Raw genomic sequence first — 24,407 nt, forward strand, 5'->3', positions numbered from 1 at the left:
TTAGCCAAAGTGCAGTACAACTGTGTTCCTTTATTCTCCTTGCTCTTTCTGGTTGCTGTTAGAGCACTGGAGAATCAAGCATGGCTTCAGGATTCCTATGTATTGTTTCTTTTTAATACTTCACAGGCTATTTGAGAACTTGTTTTACGTTTCAGTGCCCAGAACTCTCATTGTATATTGTATCCCCCACTTGATAATCATGAAGTGTTATTTCAGTCTTAGTAGTCTCTGTTATTAACCAGTTTAACTATGGTTTTGTTTCTTCACAGCTCTGCTCTCTGCTACAGCTGTCAACTATCTGCTGTCTCTAGTAGCTATTGTCTTGTTTTATGTTTATTACACTCATCCAGAAGGTTGTTCTGAAAATAAGACATTCATCAGTGTTAATATGCTCCTGTGCATTGGTGCTTCTGTAATGTCAATTCTGCCAAGGATTCAGGTACAATTTTAATTTTGTTGCCTCCTGTGTGTTATCGCAATATAATCATGCCTGCAACTTTTGATTGCCTAACTTCCCGGTTTTGTGACTCCTTTGTGTAGGAATCTCAGCCAAGATCTGGTTTGCTGCAGTCTTCGGTCATCACAATTTACACAATGTATTTGACTTGGTCAGCTATGACCAATGAGCCAGGTAAGTGTAGTGGCAATGTAGAGCTTTTTGGATAACCAGTTCAGCAGTAGATTGTACTTTCACCTCTTCTGCAGGGCAGCATTAGAACAGGGTAATAGAATGTGTGTGTGTTAGGGCTCAGCTGTGTGTGCTGGCAGGAGCTTGCTCTCCTGAGGGATAGGGAGGGATGAGCAGCAGTGAGGGAGGGCAGGGTCATGCATGGCTGGTCCAGGCAAGCTCTCTTGAGAGGGGGAGAGGGAAGCAGAGTGGCACTTCTTCCAGATGTGCTCAACTTTTCCTCCCCCTGAAGCCACACTACCAGATGATGTGGGAAGTATAAAATATCAACCTGGCCTTGCCCACACATCTCTGAGCTCCGCCCCCTCTGTAACCAGCATACTAGGCTAATGTCTATTTCCCCTGCTTATATGGCATGTAAGAATTTCTGCTCTTTACTGGCAGAACTGCAGTATTCTAAAGCTTAGGTTTTGCAGATCACTGCAGCTCCTCTGGGGGTCTAGGAGTTTCATCTCTCTACCAGGTTTTATGTTTCTTAGGTGACCAAGATGCTTCTGATTATATTTTTTTTCAAACTGAGGATTTATAACAAGTATTAATAAATGTTGTCAGTGTCTATTGTGTCTAGAAACAGTTGAATATCTCAAAAAAATAAATAAGTGCAGATATTCCGTGATTAAAATTAATCACCAGATATTGATTTTAGTGGTTTTAATTGGGTCTCTGACCCTTCTGTCTAAGGTTATGGACAACCTTCTGTGCTTCTGTGTCATGGGATGCATGAGTCATCTAATTCAGGCAGTGATTATAGGAAAATAAGATTGTCTACTACTTTGATCTATTCCATCAGTGTTACTTGTGGATGCTGTGGGTTGGGAACCACTCATAATAAAAAACTGACTTACTGGCATTGTTTTCCAATTCTGGGGTGACTTGAGTACCCCATCTATAGAATATGTTTGTCAAACTCATTTTCTAGCAGTAGAATTTCTGAAGTTCATTATGCAGAAATTTTTGTTTGTGGCATCTAATTATGTGAGATGGAATAGTAAAGCAGTTGATGCATATCTTACATGAGTTCAGAATCCTTTTATCTGCTTGAAGAGACAGATTGATGTACCATATAATGTCATTACCCTGGTCTAGAGAGATTCAGTAGGCTAAAATTAGATTCAAATTTTACTTCAAGACTGTCACAGTCACAAAGTTCCTTTCTATTTCTGTGCATTTAGCATGGAAATGTGCTATTAAATATTTGTCCTGTTCTTGTTTTATGTTGAGTTCTAATGCAATTTCCCTTACAGACAGGCGCTGTAATCCCAGTCTGCTGAGCATCATTGGTTACAACAGCACCACCATTCCAACCCAAGGTCAGGTAGTGCAGTGGTGGGATGCACAAGGAATTGTAGGACTGGTTTTGTTTTTGCTGTGTGTTCTCTATTCAAGGTAAGATTCCTTTAAAAAAAAATACATTAATTTTTATAACTTCTTACTGTTGGATACTAAATTGTATTTATTTGGGTAACTGTACCATATCCTTTTCTGTCAAATCCAGCATCCGGACATCCAACAACAGCCAAGTTAACAAGCTGATGCTGACCAGTGATGAATCAACACTGATAGAGGATGGAATGCCCAGGAGTGATGGCTCCCTTGATGATGGAGATGATGTTCATCGAGCTATAGATAACGAGAGGGATGGAGTTACTTATAGTTACTCCTTCTTCCACTTCATGCTTTTCCTGGCATCACTGTATATCATGATGACACTTACCAACTGGTACAGGTATTTACATTTGATTGGTTGTTGTGCTGATAATGAGCATACAAGATGCCATCTCTTGCTGGACAAGGAGGCACAAGTTGCGTGCGCTGGAATGTAGATCTTGAGTGGGCCTTCTCAAGGGAAGTTACTATTTGAGTTACAGTTAGAGAACAGTATTGGAAAACTGTAGCCAGCCTTGTTCACTAGCACCTGTCATATTATCTAGGATGATTGTTTTCATTCACTGAACTGCTGAGACACATCCTGCTGAAGTGAACAGGATAAAGTCTTAAATTATATAACAATTAAAAATTAATAAGCATTAGGCCTATGTCTGATACAGAGAGCTAGAAAAAGGACATGTTATATCAACAGGTCAAGGGCAAGGTGTTTCTTCCCATCTTCTCAGCACTAGTGACTCCTCCAGTTCTGGGGCTTCCCAGTATGAGAGAGACATGGACATACTGGAGAGAGGCCAGCAAAGGGCCACAAAGAAATGATGAAGGGACTGGAGCATCAGTAATATGAGAAGCTGAGAGAGCTGGAACTGTTCAGCTTGGAGAAGAGAAGGCCCAAGGGGTGTCTCGCCAATGTGTGTAAGCACCTGAAGCAGGTGTGCAAAGAGGATGGAACCAGGACTTCTCAGTGGTGCTCAGTGACACGGCCAGAGGCAAAGGGCACAAACTGAGACACAGGCAGTTCCCTCTGAACATCAGGAGACACTTCTCCATTGCTGGGGTGGCTGAGCACTGGCACAGGTTGCCAGGGAAAGTGGTAGAGTTTCCATTCTTGGAGATGTACTCCAAAGCCGTCTGGGATAGCTGGATTTAGGTGTCCCCACTGGAACAGTGGAGCTGGAGTAGAGAACCTCAGCGGTCTCTTCCAACCACAGCCATTCTGTGACAGGGCTTGGTGGAAGGAAATGATGTTGTCTGTTTCTTGAAAAAAGTCCTCAAAATTAACACTCCTCCTGTGTGTGAACTGTTGCTAACGGCTTGATAAGATGTTCTTCAGAATTAAAAAAATACAAATTAAGATCTCTAGTTATTTGGCAAAGAACAATTTGTATTGAAAAAGCAGCACTAAAGGGTACTTCTGTCAGAAATAACTCTTAACAGTCATGCTGTGGATTTGATTTGTGGCCCTGCTTGGGTCAATATGACATCAGGATGATTAATTTTTCTAGGTGGTGTTCTTTGGCAAGGCAAAACACTTTCTTTGTATCTCTGAGTGCTATCTATTTACTGTCTTTTTGCAGATTTGTTAGATTCCTTGTATTTACTTCTGCTTCTTGGCAGCTTCTTATACTGATTATTTTTTGTGCTGCTGTTGTTTTTCCACTTCCTGTGACACCAACTTATGAGTAGTTCTTGTACATAGACTTCACAGCAGTCTGTTCTTGTACAGACAGCTGTGAACTTCCAGGAAGAAGGGTCCTTTGAGGTGCGAGTTGAAAATGATCTGTGAAAACAGTGTTTAAGGGTGGCTTGAAACACAAGTATGTTGTATTGAAAAAAAATTGCAAATTATCCTTTTCCTTGGTTCACAGTCCGGATTCTTCTTACGAGACAATGACCAGCAAGTGGCCGTCTGTGTGGGTGAAGATCTCTTCCAGCTGGATTGGCATCGTGCTGTATGTGTGGACTCTGGTGGCTCCGCTGGTTCTTACCAACCGCGACTTTGACTGAGCTGTGCAGCTCTGGAGGGAGGCTGTGTTAGCGCCGCGTGTCCCTGAAACAAACAGTATTCCGGGTAATAGTGCGGGTGTAAATACATGTGTGTGTGTGCTGTCGAGGTAGTGTTCCCTGCTTTATCCTGCATGATTACCTTGAATCATGTCTTGTCATTTCATTAAATGACTTTTTCTAGCTGAGCTCACATAACGGTGGTTTTCATAGGATTATTCCTAGTTTGAGTGTTTTGGGAGCATGAGATGTAAGATCAAGAACTTACGGAAGTATGTTTTTTTCCCCTCAATTGTGTTAAATAGTTATAGGAAAAAGAGTGCAAGTGTTCATTAGGGTAACTAAACAGTGCTACGTCAGGCTTTGGAAGTAAAGGACAGGCTGCCTTTGATGATCCCTGTTGCCTTGATTCCAAAGTAAGCCTTGAGTAAGTGTTGTTAGACTCAAAGTGGAGCACATTGGGGTTTACTGGACATCTTGCAGCACTTTGGCACTAACAGCCTAACCTTTTCCATGCTGAGGGCGGCAGTACCTTCAGCACAGATGTGAGGGGGAAACTTGCACCTGGAGCTGCAGAGGAGCCAGTCCAGTGCATCCCATTGCACACAGGAGGACAGGCACCCAGGGGAGAATTATCCTGGTATCAGGATGCTCAGATGCATGTTTTTAAGGCACCTGTTTACAATGTGCATCTACATACTATTATTGTTTTTTAAAGTAGTTTAAATGGCATAGCCGTGCTGTAATTTATTGCTGTTTTGTGTGCCACTTTCTTCTTGGCTAAGCTACAATCATGGAGTTTGCAAGGAGCCGAGTGGTGAAAGGTGTGGTGAAATTTGGAGGAATTGAGTATTGTGATTTAAAAAAAAAAAGTGAAGAAAAAGGAGCACTGAAATTACAATAACTAAAGGAGAAGGTTTGCATTTACTGAGGCTTCAACTGAAGGGTTTCTTAAAATATTTGGGGCTCTGAATCTCGGAATCTTTTACTGTATTAGGTATTTTGCTTGTTGTCCATCGCCAGAGATGAACTTGAGCCTAGAAAGTCTAAATCTAGGCATAGTTCCTGTGCAGTTACAAAATCTTAAAATGCTTTTGTGCTTGCTGCTTTGTAACTGAAGTACATAAGCTGCATAATTTGTTACTTGCTACAACTTGAGCCTAGAGCAGCCTGACTGGGAGTGACCCTGGAGCCTGCAGCAGATGTCATGCTCATCTTTCTGTGGTGTTTTGTAACTGTGACTTCCTGCTGCTATTCTCTAAGCTTTTAATTCTGCACCTGAACACTGATGTATACTGCAAGTCTGACATGTCAAGTCAAACTTGAGACAGTAATGGAAAGATTAGTAAACGCTTGTAATAATTTGGAATATGTTGTTACCTTATTAATAAATAAATTTGGATGAAGATGGTCCCGTGACTTTTGATGTCTCATGCTGCTGCCAGATGTGGCTATTGCAAGGGTTTGTGTAACCTTCTCCTCCCCTCTTCTGAGGATGCTTTGTAGCACTGTCTGGTTCTGAGGAGAGCTAACAGCACTGCAGAGTGCACCTGTGAATGCCCGGCTCTTTTGGGAGATCACATGTAACCCCCTGGGTGAAGTTCTGTCTTTGGCAGTCATGTCCCAGCAAACAAAGACATGCCTTGCACCTGTAACTGCGTTCCTGCTTCATCAACTGCTGCCACCTCATTGGATTGCACCTGTTTAAATTTGGGTAATACTAGAGCAGATCCTGTAACAAAGAACAAGTTGCTGAATTCAGAAGATGAGCAGACTGCTCTGTTTATGGATTCAGCTCCTTGTACACGTGACCAGTTAGTTATTCCTTTGGAAAAAAACTTTTAGATCCACTGCCAGAGTTCAGGGGTGTAGTTTTTGTGTTGCATGTATGAAGTTACTGAAAACCAGTTCCTCTCTTTGCTGAACATTTGTGCTCTGGAGGTTCTCAGACTTTATTGTCAGTTACAGTTTGACTTACTGTTTATATTAAAATTAGGAGCTCAAGGTGCAATGATTTGGTTGAAAGTGTGTCAGCTTCCCATTCACTTAGTGGGGCAGAAACCCGTCTAGCTCTGTAGCATAAGTACACAAACTCACTGCAGCACCTGTGGCGTCCATGTGTAGTAGAGGACACTCAGCTTGGAGGAGGGTAGGGCTCCTCCACTGGAAGGAAAGTGATGGGGTTCTGCCCCACTCTCAGTATGAAATCAAAGAGAGAACACCCTTTTGTGTGTTACTACTGAAAGAGCTTGCTGCATTAGACACTCTTTCTGGAGGCTTATCAATAAACTCTTCAGGCTGGAGATAACAAAACTGTTTTTCAGAAATGATGCACAGCAGACCTTGCACAGCTACTATGACAGGAAAACAGGCTGTTTAAATCCATAACCACCTGCCACACAGAATAAGAGACAAACTCCTGCCAAGTATCACACTAAAGTAACATTTATTTTGTCAGCATAGATGGTCCAACTTAAAAGTACTCATGCAGTCATGGGGCCTGGCAACTGTCAAGAACTTTTCCCCAGTTTGTGCTGTGTGAGCACTTCCACTGAAGTGAAAGTAAGGCAGAACCAAGATTGAGCAAGGTACAGGCACTTTGTTCCCAGCTGAAGCAGGGAAAAAAAAAGCCTACATCAGGTCCTGGTCCCCCACCCCAAAAAAGCCTTGTGTGTTAAACAAAATGTAAAAAATAAAAACCCCAAAATACAGAAAGTCCATGTTCCCTAACCATACACTACTAGTTTATGTCATCATATGTAAGACAAGTATAAGAAACCATAAACCAAAGCTCACTATTGACAAGTGTTGGTTACCCGCGGTACGAGCGATGTGTGCAACACCAAGTGTTCACAGCAGTGCAGCAGCAGCTTGGCTCAGCAGTGCCAGCTGTGCCTGGTGGCTTGTCTAACTCCAAAGCTAAACAACTGCTTGTATAAGATAGGAAAGGTACTTCAGATTCCACATCTGGTTACATAAAACAGTGATTTACAAAAAACTCTCATACCAAACATTCTAAATAAATAGTTCATCTTCATGACTATATACAGAGCCTCCCTCACATCAGTTATCCAAGAAGGACATATCTGTGTCCATGGGTGCTGGGGCAAGTTCGCACAGGTAGAACAGCGTGGCTTCGCTCGCCTCTGCCTCTGTCAGCGGCTCCAGACGCACCAGCTTGCTCTGGGTGGGCTGGGGATCCAGGCTGCTCTCCAGGAGCTCGTCCCCTTCTAGGGATTTTTCAACAGTGGAAGGAGCTTCACCTGTGAAGCTCCCACTCTCAACAGCAGAGCCTGGGTTCCCATCGAGGAATGCAAGGAGTGGAAACGCAGTGTAGTGTATCAGCTGCTTATCTACGGGGGAAAAAAATGCCCAGAATATCAATTCATGTGCCTTTCTACATGCAGAAGGAAAAAACAAAATCCAACCCACAGTACTTAAAGAATAATTCATTAAAAAATAAATAAAAAAGATAGGTGCTTGTGCTTTTAAAGAATTATTATGTTCATGTGTAACATTACTTGTGCAGATTCACCTGCAAAACATCAGTCTCTCTGCATCTAGTGCAGAGACAAAAATCTAAAAATAAATATACTAAATATTGTGTTTTGGTTATTTATCACCATAACATAAAAACAGATAAGGAGCAAATTGAGATGTTCAACTGTTGAAGTGTTTCAACAGATCAGTACAACTAACCAGATCTGGGCTTAGTACCTTGTGTTTCCTGTGAAGCCGCTGGACCAGCATTATTCTTGTTAGTTTCTTTTCCCTTTGTTTCCGTCTGGGAACAAAAGCAAACTCTTAAAATACATGGTTAAAGCCTGTTCTAATGCTATTGGAAATAGCTGACCAACTACTACAAAAAAAGTATTTTTATTCGTGATAAGATGCAGTGGCATAATCAGTATTACCCATGCTAACACACCTTGGCTGAGAAAACATGAAATGGAAACACAGGCTACAAAGCAAGAACCAAAGCAATGCTTTAAATGAACAGGACAAATTTAAAGTGCTACATCTTTGCTCCACTGCTTATTATTGTGTTTCTTTTCCCACCAGACAACGTAGATGAAACCATTCTGATAGAAGTGCATACCATGTTTGCAAGTAAAAATATCTCAAGGGATACAAAAGTCAAGGGACTGGTACAATGTAGAGGTAAATAATACAAGTTTTAAAGGACTTATACTAATTAATTAGGGTGCTTTTCCCTTGCCGTTTAAAACCCAACAGGATGAATTCAGCTGCAGTCTTCCTATTCTCATGCAAGTCTTAAAAGCCAGAGCACAAAGTGCCATGATTCCAGTAAAGAAAACAGCAAAAGATGAGTGAATTTTGCATCTCTCACTACTGTGTATGTTGAGCAGTGGATTTAAGACTTACTTTGGTATTAGTGATATGATCATGATCTGTGGGATTCATCTGCACAGAACTTGTAAAAAGCTGAATAAGACAAAAGACATCAAGTTTTAGGTATCTCAGTGTTGCTATTAAGAACACAAGACCATTGCTTCTGCATGTGTGAGAATAATCCCAGTACTTATTCTACCCTCTATGAGGACTGGAGTCTATTTACAGGTAATTACAGCTTTTACAAAGAAAATCTAGCTTTGGAGCACAATGGTTTGGAATTGCATGAACCCCGTTCACAAAAGAAACAACTGTATGGCATCTAACACTATTTGCTGCAGTCTTAAAACACCAATTTCTTCTGGCATTGCTGCATGGATAATTCTGTCTACACTGTGGATGAACTTAAGTTGCAAGCTGGAAGGAGTCATCAGTAAGTGGAGAGAGAGCTGCTTTTAAGAGGGATCTCAGTGAAGTGGGAGGGGGGCCAACAGGCACTCCAGCAGGTTCAACAGCCACATGTCACCAGGACGCAGTAACCTCATGCACTGGTGAGGGTTAAGGAACAAATAGAGGGAGAGCAGCACCTCAGAGAGGGGACACGTGAGTCATGGCAGACAACACCTTGCCACCAGCCAACAACATGGCCTTGCTACAGGGAGGAAGATTCTTTTTAAACCCACTTAATTGAGAAGACCACAGATGATGTGCTGGGTTATTTCAAAGTAAGAGTATTAATAAACTTGACATCTAAGTTCACAATAAATACAAGCATTATTTCATTAAGAAAGCCATTGTTCAGTAAGAAACTTAAGCATTCACTTGAGCAGTGGTATAGCTTTAAGATGTAAACCATATACTCATAAATATTTATAACTTTGCTTTGTAAAGGGAAGGAAAAAAAGATAGTTTGTGTGATTTAAATCCATATTAAACAGCAACAATACATACAAATGTTTTCTATAGCCTATTATGAAAATACTTAAAATTAAGTCAAAATTACATCAACCAGGAGATCTGGATCTATGCTGAACTGTCGTCCTGACAACATAGCCTGGAAGTCCTCTAAACTGCAGTCGATACTGTCCAGATAATCCAGAAGTTCAACTCTAGAAGGCAAACAGTATTTTATTGCTACATCCCTTAATAAAGTAAGAAAAATGCTTAAGTAAGCTTTACACAGATGTACACTACATGCATCTAAAAATTTTCACCAGAAGTAGAATGAATTAAATCTTTCACAAGAAATGACCTCTGGAAAAAAAATGAAGACTTTTAGCCTCTTTAGAGGAGAACCCAAATCAGCAGACAGGTGCTCTGGAATACGTATCACAGGAATCACGTAACACTATTACATGACATTAGCAGAGATGCAATGCTTGCATCCACATAGCCGTAATGGATCTAATCCACCTGCAGGAGTGACAAAAATAAATCCTGACAGTTTAAACAATCTCCACAACATTACACTGCCAGATTAAACATCTCAACTCACTCAACAGTGAAAACCAGAGGCTGCATCTTAAAATACTTAAAATAGAAGGATCTTCAGAAACTGGCTGGAATAACAGTGGCCTGTAAGTTTAAAGTTCTCAGTAGAAACTGCTAATCACTTCTTTTCATTTAAGTCAAATAATCAGTTCTAATACTTGAAAAAACAAAAGACCAGACTACTCACTTTCCAAGAAGATTTATATTCTGTGAAATTACTCCATTTTCATTGAGTATGGAATCCATCACAGAGACTGGGTCTTCTGCAGTTAAAGTTGACTGGTTATTCAGCTGTACAGCACTTGACATGAGTGGGCTTGTGCTGTCACTGACAGGGCTGACTGGATCATTACCTTGGACAGCAACTGATTCAGTGCTTTTATCCCCTTGAATTACAGGGGCATATTCATCTTCATTATCATCTTCCACAATTACAATATCAGGAGAATGGTAGCAGCTACAGCTGTAATGTAAAATAAATTAATTACAGTATTTAATACACATTTATACTGGTATTATTCCACAGGTTTAGTAACCTCTCACTTTAGTCAAGCTACTATCCAGAAATAAACTTTTCTACTGCTGTTTAACACTAAACACTGCAAGATGCTCAAAATATCTATTTTGGTTCTCTATTTATAAGGTTCTGTAATGATCAATACAATTAGTGCAGCTCAGTTAGCAGACAGTGTTGTGCTAGACCACAATAACCAACTGCTGAAGAGCTATAGGAACACTGATGCTTTTGTCATTAGAGCAACTACAAGCTTGCATATAAATGTGAAGCATGTACAAAGTGAACCTAATCATATAAGGTCATCAAACGAGACAGACAGTATATATTTTGCACATTTCCTGTTGAACAGCATCAACTCTGGAGCACCCATAACAAAGCATCCCAGTCTACAGGTTTGTAGTTAACCTTATTATGCATGCCAGGAATGAAACCTGAAAATCAAGGGCAAGCCTCAACTAATTTGCTTTAATCCCTATTCTGGTTCTTAACTCTTCAGAAGCTGTTAGTTATGTTGCCTCTCTATCACAGCCTTTTTCGCATGAAGTTTTTCTATCAGAGAATGCATTCCCAGGCATCAGCAGAGAACAATGGTGCCAATTCAAGTATAAGCTACACATTGCAAGTTTTTTCTCATTGAGGCATAATACAGGCCCTATCAATCCAACGCAACTCAAGAAAAAAGTTCCATCTAAATCCCTCGAGCAAGTTTCAACTTCCTTGTAGCTGAAAGATGAAATAAACATAAACTTCTGTAGTACTGGAGTACAGACAGGAAGGAACATAATCACAAAAAACAACTGGGACTATAAAAAACCCAGAACCCTGAAATTAACTGGTTTAATGCAAAGACCACATCAAAACCTGACAAACACATGTAAATTATTCTCCACAAAAACAAGGGAAGTCATTACTGTCTGCACAGATAACCAAAAAGTGAGAAGACTTCTGTTACTCTGGCTTTAGTATATTTAACTATTATGCAATAATACAGATTGCTTTCATCAGTTTCCATCTATCCTCCTGATATTAAAACTCCAACAGCCAATTAACTACCTTGGAACAAATCCAGAGGTCACTAAATCAAAAGCTAGTGTGAATTCTGGTTGTGCAAGAGTGTTGAATAATTCTAACCACTTCACTAAAAACATTATTTAAGACATCTGAATTAGTGCATATTATACAACACTGAAAGCCATTTATCAACACACACTTCTTGAGACTTCTTACTTGGAAGAATCTGAAGTGGTATCTTCACTTGTTTCTGGAGTAACAGGAAGATTTTCTTCATCAGCCATGGGATGTTCTTCCTCACCCACATCCTCAGTGACATCATAAATAACAATGTCATCTGAAATCTGCTCCCTTTGTTTTAAGCCTTCATTTCTGTTGAGAGGTACCTGAGAATTATTTTAAAAAGAGTCAGAGCACAGAGGGACAATAAGGTCCAGCATTTTGACAGTTATCACTGTATCTTGCAATGCTTCACAGCTAATGAAGTCTAAGAGCTTTCCTACACCTTGGAGATTATAAACTGTTTGTACAGATCTATGTTTAATAAAAAAAGCCATACAAGTAAATAAACAAGCTGGAGAATAACAGCTACAGGAAACAATCTGGTAAATACTACAGGTGTAGAAATAAAATTATACTAGCAATGTCAGATAATAGAACCAAAAATATTAAAACAGTGACTGCTGTGTTTTGTTATAAAGCTGCTAATTCTAGTGCCCTACTACAGCACAGCAGAAGACAACTTTCAGGGGGGTGACTCATTCAAATGTAACAGGAACATGACATGATTTTTCTGGGTTGGATGCTGCCTTGCAGAGCAACACACTGGACCCTTGTCCCTGTATGGGGCCAGGAATGCCACATTCCCAGAGATAACAACGCAACATTATATGTGCTATTTCTAACAGCAGCATTCTTAAAAGCAAACTGCTTTCAGCAGGATCATATCAAGCTGTATTTAATACACAGGTAACCAATTTATATGTGCTTATGTTGGAAAGTGAATGGTGATTATCAACACATTTAGCTTCCGAAAGGAAGAAACACAGCCTATCACTTCTACAAGCTGACATCTCTCAGTACACAGCTGCATTATAGTACAACAATGAATACATACAACAATGAATTTGATCTATCTGCCCACCTGCACTCCATCATAACAGAGAGTACCCATAATAGAAAACTTACATGGTGGCTACTGTCAGCTGGTTCTTTCACAATTTTCTGAAATACATTTGACTTTGTAGGTCCATTTGTGTTCAGAAGTAGAGGCCTACATCAGAAAGAGTAAAGGAAGAAGGCCATGTTAAACCCACCTCTTTGGTAATCAGGTCAACAAGGCCTGTCAGTTTATCAAGTGGACAGAAAGTTTTCAATTTCAGAAGTTTTTCAATTTTCAGAAAGTTTTTATTTACCTCTTGCGTTTTAGGCTCACTAGTTGGTTATTCTGCACCAAGGTAACAATGAATTGTACAATCTGTAAGGGAGAGAACACTACTATTAGTTGCTCGACTTTTCAATTGTTTCTCTTGAGTACCAAGGCATCTTATAGCAAACAACGCAATAATAAAATCTATACATAAACAGCAAAACACTTCCTTTGTATAACAACTTTCATACAGAGCTGTTCAGGTAAAAAACAGTGCTGATATCTAAATAGTTACTCAATTGTTAAAGAAAGACTTTTCACATAGCAGGTGGTAAGAGCTGGTTTTTACATGACATCATACAAGACACAGAAAGACATGCAGCAACTTAAACAATTAAAAGAATTCTGATTAGCAATGACAAAAGGTTTATAGGGATGTGGACCACATACATGTATACTGTATCTGTAAATACTGGTTCTGGTGAAGGGCATTTTTGATAGATTCAGAAAAAAATGACATGTACAATTAACAGTATTCATCAGTTGTCTTTCCTTTTGAAATGTTAGCCTTCCTTCCTCTTATGGTATAAATCTAAGGCTTTAATGTATGCATCTGGCTTGAAGAAACTAGGAAAAAAATTCAGTAAGTCTCTGCTACAAAGCTACTTGCAGTGATGCCCCTTCTGACATGTTAAAAAAATAGACCTATAAACTCTATACATTTATATTAGCTTTGGTAGATCATAAATCTGTTGAATAACCTACGTTAACATATTATCATTAGGTTCCACTCAATTATCTATTCCTCTGGTAAAAAGGAACATATAGTCAGTGGGTCAGTTAAGTGGGGCAGCAGTGAACTTCCAACACAGAATCTTGTAATTCTTGCAGTGAGAAAGCTTCTCATGAAATCATTTAACACAGAGAATTACCCATCTGATTCCCAAGGTAATAAAAAATGGAAGGACCCATATTAAGGATAACTTAATGACTGATGTAAAATGTTCTTGAGCCTCTTTCTTTGAAAATATTTACAAGACTTTGGCTTTATTTTCTGCTTATGCAATAAAATACCCTGAATGTTTGTATCACTAGGGTTTGTTCATCACATACCACCTTACTGTTTTATTTTATTAAAGAGAGATTTGACATTATAAAAAGCTGAGTGAGGGCAAAGCAAGGCACATGGCAAATCCCTGCTTCAAAAGCACTCACTCAAGCCCACATGACACTTGAATGAAGCCTTACCTTTCGAATAACTTGCTGCTGTTGTAAGTGTTTTGCTCTCAGTTCTGACACTTCCCTCCAAAGGGATTCATTCTCTCTGTTTAAAAATGATGATTTAAAAGTCACACTAAAACTAGTTATTAGTTTTTATTAAAGGTCAGTTAGCTCCATTAAAACTCTTTGAAATGTGTTTCTAGATTGGTGGTTGGTGTCACACGGGCAGCAAGCAGCCTTGGAAAGTAACTATGAAACAGAGACCCAAACAAAACAAATAGACTGCAGAGAATTTCCATCTGCTTTAAAGGAAAAAAAAATTCCCAAATTTGGCAATAATCATTACCCATACATTCACCATTTAAAAATCGACTATCATCCAATAAACAGGCATGTGAGGTGATAAAAAATAATAGGAGCATGTCAGAGGTAGCAGTTTTCATGAAACACTGCCATTTTAGAAACCTTGGTCCTTCCACTACTCACAGGACTCCATTTACTGAGACAGTGTAAAAACTGCCCTATTGTAACCACGAGCCTTGTTGTTTCCAACAGTGTATGCTGTATTAAGAGGCAGATAGTGAGTATCAAAAGCTTCAATGAATATGGGCAGACAACATACCACCCTCCTGTCTTTTGTAGTTTAATTTTTAACACAAAGAAGCAAACTGCACTGCTGTCTAGGTTTTTAGGAAACCTTAAACTAAACTTAAAATTTCACAAACAGTAGCTCATAAGCAGTGTGATGCAGGGTACTACTCACTCCTCAAACTGCTCCTATGTCCAACATACAATTTAAGAGTACAGTTCCATCACATAAATAACAGGAGAAGTCAGGGATTCTGAACTTTCTCAACTTTTTCACTAGCTTTATCAACATGTTTTGTAGGACAAGGTCTTCTGATTTAGCTCCAGTTTCCACCTCAATTACTTTAAACTGATGGGATGACATAATGGATGTCACAGACTAATCACTATGCCCTCATCTCTACAAACTGTGAACTTGTTAGCAACTGGCTGTCTTTTCAATCAAAGCTAACCCTGCTCTGGGCAGCAGTTTGGACCTGATGGCCTTCTGAGGTTCCTTTCAATCCAAATTTGTCTAGGATTTCAAAAGGGCAAATATGATTTTCACTCTAGACTGGTCAGATTCTAACGAAGACTATGCCTCAGCAAAAGAAGTTTGCCTCTGAATATTCTACCACTCGAGTGACTGGAACTGAAGTCTAGAAATTAGAGCATTTACTTCTTAAAACCTGAACTAATTGGTGACCTCTGCCACAAAGGCACACTGTTAGGAGACGTTCTACTAGAAGAAGAAATAGAAATTCTAATAGAGTTTCTATGGAGGTAATGTGACTAACAGTGCATGACCGTATGCTCTACATATTCTAAAGGATTAAGTAATTTGTGACACACATCTCTCTTACTGTTGAGAATAAATCATAATTTCTAAGAAGGCAGTAATGAAATTCTAAAAAAACTCTATTTACTTTTGGATTTTCAATTCTGTTTCTCTGTCAATGAGGTAACTAATTAATTTCTTAATTAGATTTCTAAACACATTTTCATAGGTATTAACTCTTCCACAATGTCAAATAGTGGGGAAATGAGGACAAAAACAATAGGAATATAACAACAATGAGCAAAGACATTAATTGTCCTACTAAAGTATTATATGTAAACTGCGCAAACCAAACACTGCCTCAAACCAAATACAGTAACTATTTCAAACTTGAAGACAAAAACCAGCATATTCTACACTAAGAGCTGATTTAAATATTCAGACTCAGTATCTACATGTACATGGTACATTAAAGGTGTTATTTAATTGTTTACTACTAGACAGTTCAGCAAATGTCAACATTACCTATTACTTTTTATAATATCAGAAAATTCAATTTTAAAGCAATTTTTCTGTTGAAGTTTATTTTCCTAAAGCAGTAATGAAAATTAGGTAACCAGAAATCAGGAGACACCTAGAATTAGTCTAGTATTTAGTAACACAATTACTCAGCATTAAGGATCAGATACTGATGAAGCAACTTACCTCTTCAAAAGAGACAACTGAGATTCAATAGTTGTTTGTTTAATTTGCACCTTTTGAGCACTGCATATTATTTTAGAGAGATCTTCCTGACGTATCTTGTTTTCTTCAGGTCTCGAAGAAGAAACCTTTATAAGGTTAGAATCCAGAAACAACACTTCTTTTAACTCAGGCTTAACTATTACTCTTTTTTGGTGATCAAATGGTTTTTCTTACTAATGTTGACAAAATATGCAGTTAATAAACCAAGTATCCAAAACCCCCAAAAAGCAGCAACACAGCTGTCACTACATTAGCTTTAATTATTACAAACATTTGTGTACACTCTGACTCTTGAGGCATTTTCCCAAGTGCTCTACTTCATCATAACTGCATCACAAAAACCTGGTGATAACAACTACATCACTCTGTGCTGGTTTTGGTTGGCGTGGGGTAATTTTCTTCATAGTAGCAAGTACAGGGCTGTGTTTTGGACTTGTGCAGTTGTGCTGCAATGCTGGCAGTAGAGACATTTTAGTTACTGCTGAGCAGTGCTTACACATGGAGTCAAGGGCTTTTCTGCATCTCACCTCACTCCACCAACCAGCTGGCTGGGGCTGCACAAAAAATTGAGAGGGCACTCACACAGCTGGAACAGTTATCCCCACCTGACCAAAGGAGCATTCACATGGTGTCATGCTTAGCGTATAAAATTGGGGAAAAAAGAAGGAAGTAGGGGGATGTTCAGAATGATGCCATTTGTCTTCCCAAGTCACCATTACATGTGATGGGGCCCTGCTTTCCTGGGGATAGCTGAACAGCTGCCTGCCCATGGGGAGTGGTAAATGAATTCCTCACTTGGCTTGCTTGCATGTGTAGCTTTCGCTTTACTTAAAAAACTGCCTTTATCTCAACCCATGAGTCTTCTCACTTTTATTCTCTCAATTCACTCCCACATCCTGACATGGAAGGAGTGAGCAAGCAGCTGTGTGGGACCGAGCTGCTGGCTGGGGTTAACCATGACATCCAGTTTAATTTGCCATATTTCTATTTGCTATCTATATCCACTTGACTCAATAACAGCACAGCACATTTCAGAAGCCTAACAAACGTGTTTATAGGTTTGCCCCATTCTCTTGGGTCTAACGTCTAACGCTTACAGATGCTTCTGAAACAAGCTATATAAATAAGCAGTTTCTTACATTGCTGATGGTAAAGTCAAAGCATGCTCTGCACTTCTAATACTCATTTGTAAATTGTCATATTACATAAATGGTGCTTTTTTGCCACCAGTGAAACTTTACTATAATGACAGCAAAGCAGATACAAAAACCTTATCAAATCCCCCAAAATGTCTTTAAACAAGCTCAAGATAAAAATGAAAGCAGGGCAGTTTGTTTCCATAAACTGTGAGCTTATTTGCACTCACAATCTTGCAGTTAAACTTGACATGAACTTAGCTATTCATCAATACATAACAGTACAAGTTTTCCACACACTGAATTTTCACTAACCTTCCTTTTAATATGTTCCAGCAAGTCCTCCCGTCCCTGCCTAAAATATGCATGCCGAAACTCTACTGGACCATCTCGCTCCAGTTTGACAATTCCAGAATCAACATGGACAACTTTACGGAAGCCATCTTTAAAAAAACAAAAGAAAAGAAAAACCTCAAAACTCACATTAAGAAATTCAAAAGTATGCTGTCTCAACTATCCTGTTACCAACTTTGAGGATAAGCCAGTATCCTAGCTGCAGAGAACATGAGGCCACTGCTCAAAGGCAATTATAACTTAACTTTTATGCAGAGGATTTAGAACTGTGCTAGAATGCAAAAATCCAGGAACTTACACATGTTTAACTGTCTGACAAAGCTTGCCATGTTGTTATGCTTGAAGTACTTGGGAAGAATCTCTTTTGCGAATCTCTGTTCATCCAACACCAAGAAACTCTTTCCATTCTAAAATGAAAGAGACACATTAAGCTACTTAAAAACTATAGCAGAAAACACACAAGGCTTTCAGAATTAATCACCAGATTGGAATGTTTCCTTTGTGCATGCAGTACATGACTGATCTGCTTGCCTACAATTTTCCAAAACAAAAGCGTACAAACCTTGCAGTCGCAAAGCAACTGAGTACTATCAATTTACATCATTACCTGTATTTGAAGGGGAACATCTCTACTGTTACACACTGCTTTATCAAGATAATATCAGCAATTATCACAGTTTCACTACAGTACATCAATTTTGAATGTTGTTTTGAAGCCCTGGTAAGGAATCTTAACAAAGAACCTGAGCAAGGAAAAAATACCCACAATCAGCTGACAGTCCCATCTGGTTTTCATTATAAAAGCATGATTGGTTTGATAGAACTTGTAGAGCAGATGGAGCTGTCAAAGAGGTGAGGATGTCCACTGGGTTTTAGAGTCACAAAAAAGGTAGCCACCTAAAGCAAGATTCCCCTTCTGGAATGCAAATTGTGAGGGAAGACTGATCTTTTACTTAATCCACAGGCTTTAACTAAAATAGAAGGATCAGCTCTTTGTTCTTCAATGACTGCACTCCATTTGAACTACAGGGCAAGTAATTGGCAGAATGCAAATTACCTACTTCAAAATGGTTTAGGTTTTGTCTACACATCCACAATACTCTCACCCTGTAGTTAATAAAAAGTCTTATCTTCAACAAATGTCTACACTTTTCCTGCATCTTCTTAAGAGGCCTTTTTAGTTTGAGTTACTTTTCTTATCCTCAAATGCCAGCAGTTCTATGATCCCAAGAAGCTTAAAGAACCAACTGCAACACCATACAAAGGCTCTTGTCCAAAGGTGGGAGTCCTCGTTTCAGCTAGGATAGAATTTTTCTTTTAGTAGCTGATAGACAGCTGAGTTTTGGATTCAGTGAGAGAATAATGTTGATAATAAGTTGATGCTTTAGTTGCTGCTGAGTAGTGCTTACCCTAAGTCAAGGTCTTTTCAGCTTCCCAAGTGCTGCCAGCAAGCAGGTGCACAAGAAGTTGGGAGGGTGCATGGCCAGGACAGCTGACCCAAACTGGGCAAAGGGATACTCCATACCAAAGAACATCATGCCCAATATATAAACTGGGGGAGTCATCCAGCAGGAGGGCCAGCTGCTGTTTTCAGATGGGCTGGGTACTGGCTCGCAGGTGGTTAGCAACTGTATTGGGAATAACTTGTTTTTCTTGTGCTTTCTTTCTCTTTTATTTCTTTTTTCATATACTTTACTTCATTTTAATTTTAAATGGTTATCTCAATTCACGAGTTTTACTTTCTGTCCCAGGGTGTGGGGAAGTGAGCAAGTGGCTGAGTTGTAGTTAGGTACCAGCAGGGGTTAAACCACAACAGCTCGTTCCTGCAAATCAGCAGGGAGCATCAGAAACAGGATGCTACAAATGGCTCTCCACTGGATGACTTAGGTGCTTAACACCGAGAAGATAGGCAGATGAAAACTCCCGGTAATTCCTGCCTACCTCCTGCTGAGAATCAATCAGTGGAAGAAAAAGGGGAAGCAAAAGAAATGGCAAGAACAGACTATTTTAGCCAATGCTGTGTGTGCAATTCATAAAGTGAAGGTGTTGAACCAAACTACACTACAGTGACCTGTGACACCAACAGACAACTCCCAAGTGGTGCTCACTTTATTATCACTTTGATATTGTCCAGGCCTAGCACATGAAAATCTGGGAAACACATCCACGAGCTCTTGTTGCTCTGACAGTCATTTACAGCAAAGCTGACATTAAGGCCTGCAAGCTTCACTACACAGCTACATGCGACTGTCAACTCCAAGTACCAATGACTACAGCATACAGTAGTCTTCCAAGTACTTAATTTGGTACTCATCCACATCACAAGTAATCCCAATACCTCCCCCACACAAGAACTTCTGGTTGCTAATAATATCAACTGTGATGGGTGGATCTTCCCCTCTAGAAACAGCCTTGCAGAGTCTCAAACAATTATTTTTACTAATAATTAAAAAAAAAATAACACAGGATACCTAAGAGATATTGGTGCGTTTACTTAAGATAAACATAAGCAATGGATTTGGAAATTCTCCATTAAAAGCATAATGCAACAAAAGCAGTATTTTTTAATGTAGACAACATCAATCTTCATACAGCCTTAAGTATCTCTCTTAAAAAAAAAATTAAAAAAAAATCCAAACAAACCCCAAAAACATAACAAAAAAATTCTAAGCAAAACAAAACGATAAAAAAAGAAAGAAATGCTGCTGAGCATCTACTGAGGCATCCGGTTTCCCTCTTTGGGAAGTTTTGGCTGAAGGTACTGGTAAACCATTTTCAGTTAAAATCTTTTAAGACATTTCATTATTTCTAAAGCATTAAAAATAGTGAGCTCTCAGTTGAGTCTAACTTAATACCACTTAAAAATATTGATACGATTTGAGAACAAGATTTTATTGAAAACAGCATATAGGGAAAAAAATGAAGTAGCTATTATTAAAATATGTGCTTAGCTTTTAGCACAACTGTCAATGATGCTCATTGTTGCACAGTAAGAAGACTGGTGCCCAATGCGACTTCCCGCGTGGCCCATCCCCTTCCCGCCACCCCAGCAGGTGGACACCCGGGAAGTCTCCGGCCATCCCCCACGTGGCCGCTCCCCACCGCCCCTGCGGGATCCGGCCCCGCGGGCAGCACACAGGAAACAACAGCGGGCCTGAGCACGCCGCTCTCCCCATCCTCGGGAGCCCTCCCGCAGCCCCGGCACACCGGGGCGAGTCCCGTTCCTGTGGCACCCATCACCCCGCGCTGGGAAATCCCCCCGCAGCCCCACGCTGGCTCCCCAAGCACACGGCAGAATCTGCCGGCTGCCAGGCCTCTTCCCAGCCCCCAGGGACGCCCGAGCCCGCTCAGTCAGAGCCGCCCGACAGACACCCCCCCCCTCCGCAGGGGTGCCTGGGGACGCGCCTCCAGGGCGGGCACCGCACTCCCAGCCCCACGGTTCAAACAAGGGAGAGGCTGAGGGCCGAGGCGAGCCGGGCTCTCCCGAGCAGCCCAGCCCAGCCCAGCCCAGTCCGAGCCCAGCCAAGCCATGTGGCCTTGCCCTGATTTTCGGTCCCCCCACGCGCACGCCGAGGCTCACGGACCCCGCAGGCCCCGATGCCCGCCGGAGCGAAGCGCAGGGTGATGGCGGGGGCTCCGCCACACGCGGGCGGGGAAGGGGTGGGGGCGGCCGACCTGGCTCCAGGTGATGAGCTGGTTGCTGGGGGTCTCGCCCAGCAGAGCCCACAGCTTGCTGAGGAAGGCCGGGACCCCCGGGCTGGCGAAGGGAGGCGACGGCTGCTGCGGAGGCTGCGGGGGTGGCGGCGACGGCTGCTGCTGCTGCTGTTGCTGCTTCATTGTCGTTCGGGAGCCTCCGGGGCCTCTGTCCGGGGAGGGAGCACAACCAGACCGGGCCCGCCCCGCCCCTCGCCCCCACCCCGCATGCGCGGCGGCCCCGCCGCACGCGCGCGTGCCGGCGCCGCCCCTTCCCCCTGCGCCTTACATAACGTCCCCACGTGCGCCGCCCTCACGTGTCACAACAGCGCCGGCACGGGGAGGGACGGGCCAATAGGGGCGCGCCTCGCGGCGGGGGGCGGGGCCGCGTGGCGCGGGCGCACGTTCCCGGCGGGACAGCGGCGCGTGGCGAGGGGCGGGGGCTCGGCTGAGGGAGGCGGGCGGCTGAGGGCGAGCGCCCCCGCTGCAGCTCCCAGGGGAGGGGAGGCTGGCGAGTGCCCCGAGCGGGCCTTCTGAGGGCTTAGCCCGGCCTGGGGTTTCCGAGCTGTCTGGGAGAAAGGTGAAGAGTAGCTAGTCAGCTCCTAAACATGGGTACACAGGGCGTATGAACAACAGGAACATCCAGGTTAACTCTCCTACAAGCATCTCTGGCAGGCCCTAAGCAGATCCCTCTGCAAGTCAGCTTTAGCTTGGACAACAGACCTATCAGCTACTAAAACTGCAAAAAGGAACTGGGTATCTCAAGGAAAACAGCCTAATGAATGGTGAAATGGCACTAAAATTACTGTTTTTTTAATACTCTACCAACTATTTTGCAAAACACAATCATGGATCAACTGCAAATAGTTTTTAAGAAGTTGTTCTATGGAATTAAAATTAGTATTTTCACAACAAACCTTCATCGACTGGTAGTGTTACTTATATCTTTGTTGAAATTTCTCCTCAAAGTCTCCAGGAATCTCAGTGAGTTTGGGCTGCTTCAGTTTGCAGTGAAAATGAAGCACAATGGCACAGGGAAGATAACAGAACCTTAAGTGGGGTAGCCTGCAGGAAAATTACCTTCAATATTTCTGTTTCAAGCTGTCTGTCACTCGGCTTTCCTTTCGTCACAGCATTAGCAGCCTATCACAGCCTGTAACAAACCCTTTGCCTGACATTCACTAGATCATTCCTGAGAGAAGTCACAGTTGCTAACTTTATGGCTCAGCTTTTCAGGGTTAATATTTGGAATGAGAAAACTTAAATGAATTCCTTTTGAATTTAAACACAAATTTACAGTAATTTTCCAAGTAATTTTTTATCCTGACACAGATGTGCAGCAAACACTGATTCCATTTATCTAGATAAAAAATGCTAGATAAGCAGAGATAAGAATATGGTTGTGACTTAATCTGGACACAGTATTGCTCTGCATCTTACATTTCTTGTTCACAACTTGCATTTGAAAATAGGAGTTGATTTGCAGAATTGTTGGACAGTAGTCCAAAAGGTTTGTAAACCCTTATAGTGATGTCTTAGACAAAGTGGAACCACACAACTTTTTTCATTTCTCTAGTAGACTGAACATCACCATGGTGAAAAAGACTGCCATGTAGCCTGATTTCTAATGTCTTACAGCTGAGGGAAGTCTTTTAACCTTTTTAAACCTCAGTTTAGGAAAAAAAAATTCTTCTGAAGCCTTAAGGCTTAAGAACCGGAAGTTAATTATTTAATATTTAACATGAAGTGTTAGCAATGTACAACTCAAATAAAGCTTCTCTTAGGTTTTTATTTTGTTGTCTTACAAGGTCTGAACACAAAGTAATTGCTTGTCCCTGTTCATAAAGCTTTTGGTTACGCTATTTTACAACCCAGCCATTGCAAAACTAACCAGTCTTTAATCTGAGGCTATTTGACTTCACAGTGTCTTCCTAAGTAGTGCTGTAATCTTTTTCCACACTGCAGTAAAATTTTCCTCCACTTAGCTTGCAGAAATCTGGTAATTATCAGCTCTGAGACAGGTCAAGCTATTTAAATCTTCCCCGATGCAGTTCTCACCCTCCCCTCTCCAGAAGAACATAACACTTCAAAACTCTTCGAGTATTGGGAATTGTTGGGAATTCGAGTCTCTTTTCATATCCCTGAACTAACCCTTCAAGCCCCCACAGATTCTCTGTTCCTCCTGAGCCTCATTCCCCCTCCCTTGGGCCCATAGTTCCCCCCACATGTCAGAGTTCCAACTCAGACCTGGTGCTCAGGGACTAAGGGAGCACTGCCAACAGAAAACATCTGATTTCCAGTGCTTTTTTTCCACAGCTTTCATGGAGAGGTTGCATAGTTAGCAGCACCTCAAATCTAGGCAGAAGGCCAAAGAATGAAGTTAGATAGCTGTTCATATCACTGTCTGTTTATTTTGACATCCCATATGCCTAAAAATCACATCCATCACTGGTCTCTTCCTCTCATGCTTGAGCAGCAGGCAGTCCCACAACATTCCCATACTCTTATAGGATCTTTGGCTGCTGATAGTCCAGTTTTGATGTGCTTTAAGACAAACAGTATGGGATGGGGACTCTATTCCACAGCATATTTTCAAGTAGGGATCACAAAACAGCCCTCATGTAACAATACTTTTCTGAAAGGAACGTGACTTTCTTCTCTGACTTCCTGTTTTCTTCCCCTGCAATAGAATATGCATAGGGAGCAACAGCCCTGCTTGTGCTGTTGGTCTGGCTCTTATAAGTCTGAAGTGCAGTCTGTGTGAATTCCAGTTACAACAGGCCCTGAGTAAAGCCTGAGTCAACTCCCCAAGGGACACCAGTCTGCAGATTTTCCTTAAGACAAACAGCACGATGCAAAATAAGAAACTGAAAACTATAGGAGAGACAATGACAGGGTGACAGATTTCAAGGCAATGCCCTCCTCCTTTTGCAACCATTAATTCTCCTGCCTGAAAGGCCAGCATTTGAAGGTTATCTTTATTGACTAATCTGTATTGATCCATATGAAAGCAAGAGACAAATCAGACAATGAGCATGCACAAATATTACCCCTGGAACAAGGACAGGCAGCCAGCCACAAATAGGCTGTCCTGG

General features: G+C 41.2%; 2 protein-coding genes across 3 annotated transcripts in view; one reads left to right on the forward strand and one right to left on the reverse strand.

The window, feature by feature from the left end:
* SERINC1 (serine incorporator 1) overlaps window positions 1-5,484 on the forward strand; it is a 17,156-nt gene extending 11,672 nt beyond the window's left edge. The window contains exons 6-10 of the mRNA XM_033054024.2: window positions 270-439; window positions 541-631; window positions 1,933-2,074; window positions 2,184-2,414; window positions 3,943-5,484. Of these exons, the coding sequence (XP_032909915.1) occupies window positions 270-439; window positions 541-631; window positions 1,933-2,074; window positions 2,184-2,414; window positions 3,943-4,081 (773 nt within the window). The 3' untranslated portion in view covers window positions 4,082-5,484. The remainder of the gene's footprint in view (window positions 1-269; window positions 440-540; window positions 632-1,932; window positions 2,075-2,183; window positions 2,415-3,942) is intronic.
* A 1,021-nt stretch (window positions 5,485-6,505) lies between these two features.
* Window positions 6,506-21,525, reverse strand: HSF2 (heat shock transcription factor 2). 2 transcript variants are annotated; one of them, XM_033054023.1, is made up of 14 exons: window positions 21,295-21,525; window positions 17,918-18,026; window positions 17,581-17,708; window positions 16,091-16,215; window positions 14,068-14,143; window positions 12,866-12,927; window positions 12,639-12,723; window positions 11,667-11,836; window positions 10,276-10,385; window positions 10,110-10,185; window positions 9,435-9,540; window positions 8,465-8,524; window positions 7,796-7,862; window positions 6,506-7,431 (listed from the first exon to the last, which is right to left on the reverse strand). In XM_033054023.1, the coding sequence occupies exons 1-14, from the start codon at window positions 21,454-21,456 to the stop codon at window positions 7,142-7,144; spliced, it is 1,626 nt and encodes a 541-aa protein (XP_032909914.1). In that variant the 5' UTR covers window positions 21,457-21,525; the 3' UTR covers window positions 6,506-7,141. The 2 variants fall into 2 exon arrangements, with proteins under 2 accessions (XP_032909914.1, XP_032909913.1); XM_033054022.1 differs by having other exon boundaries at window positions 10,110-10,385.
* Window positions 21,526-24,407: the final 2,882 nt, after the last annotated feature.

The sequence above is a fragment of the Catharus ustulatus genome, chromosome 3 (genome assembly GCF_009819885.2).
Source record: "Catharus ustulatus isolate bCatUst1 chromosome 3, bCatUst1.pri.v2, whole genome shotgun sequence".
Taxonomy (NCBI): domain Eukaryota; kingdom Metazoa; phylum Chordata; class Aves; order Passeriformes; family Turdidae; genus Catharus; species Catharus ustulatus.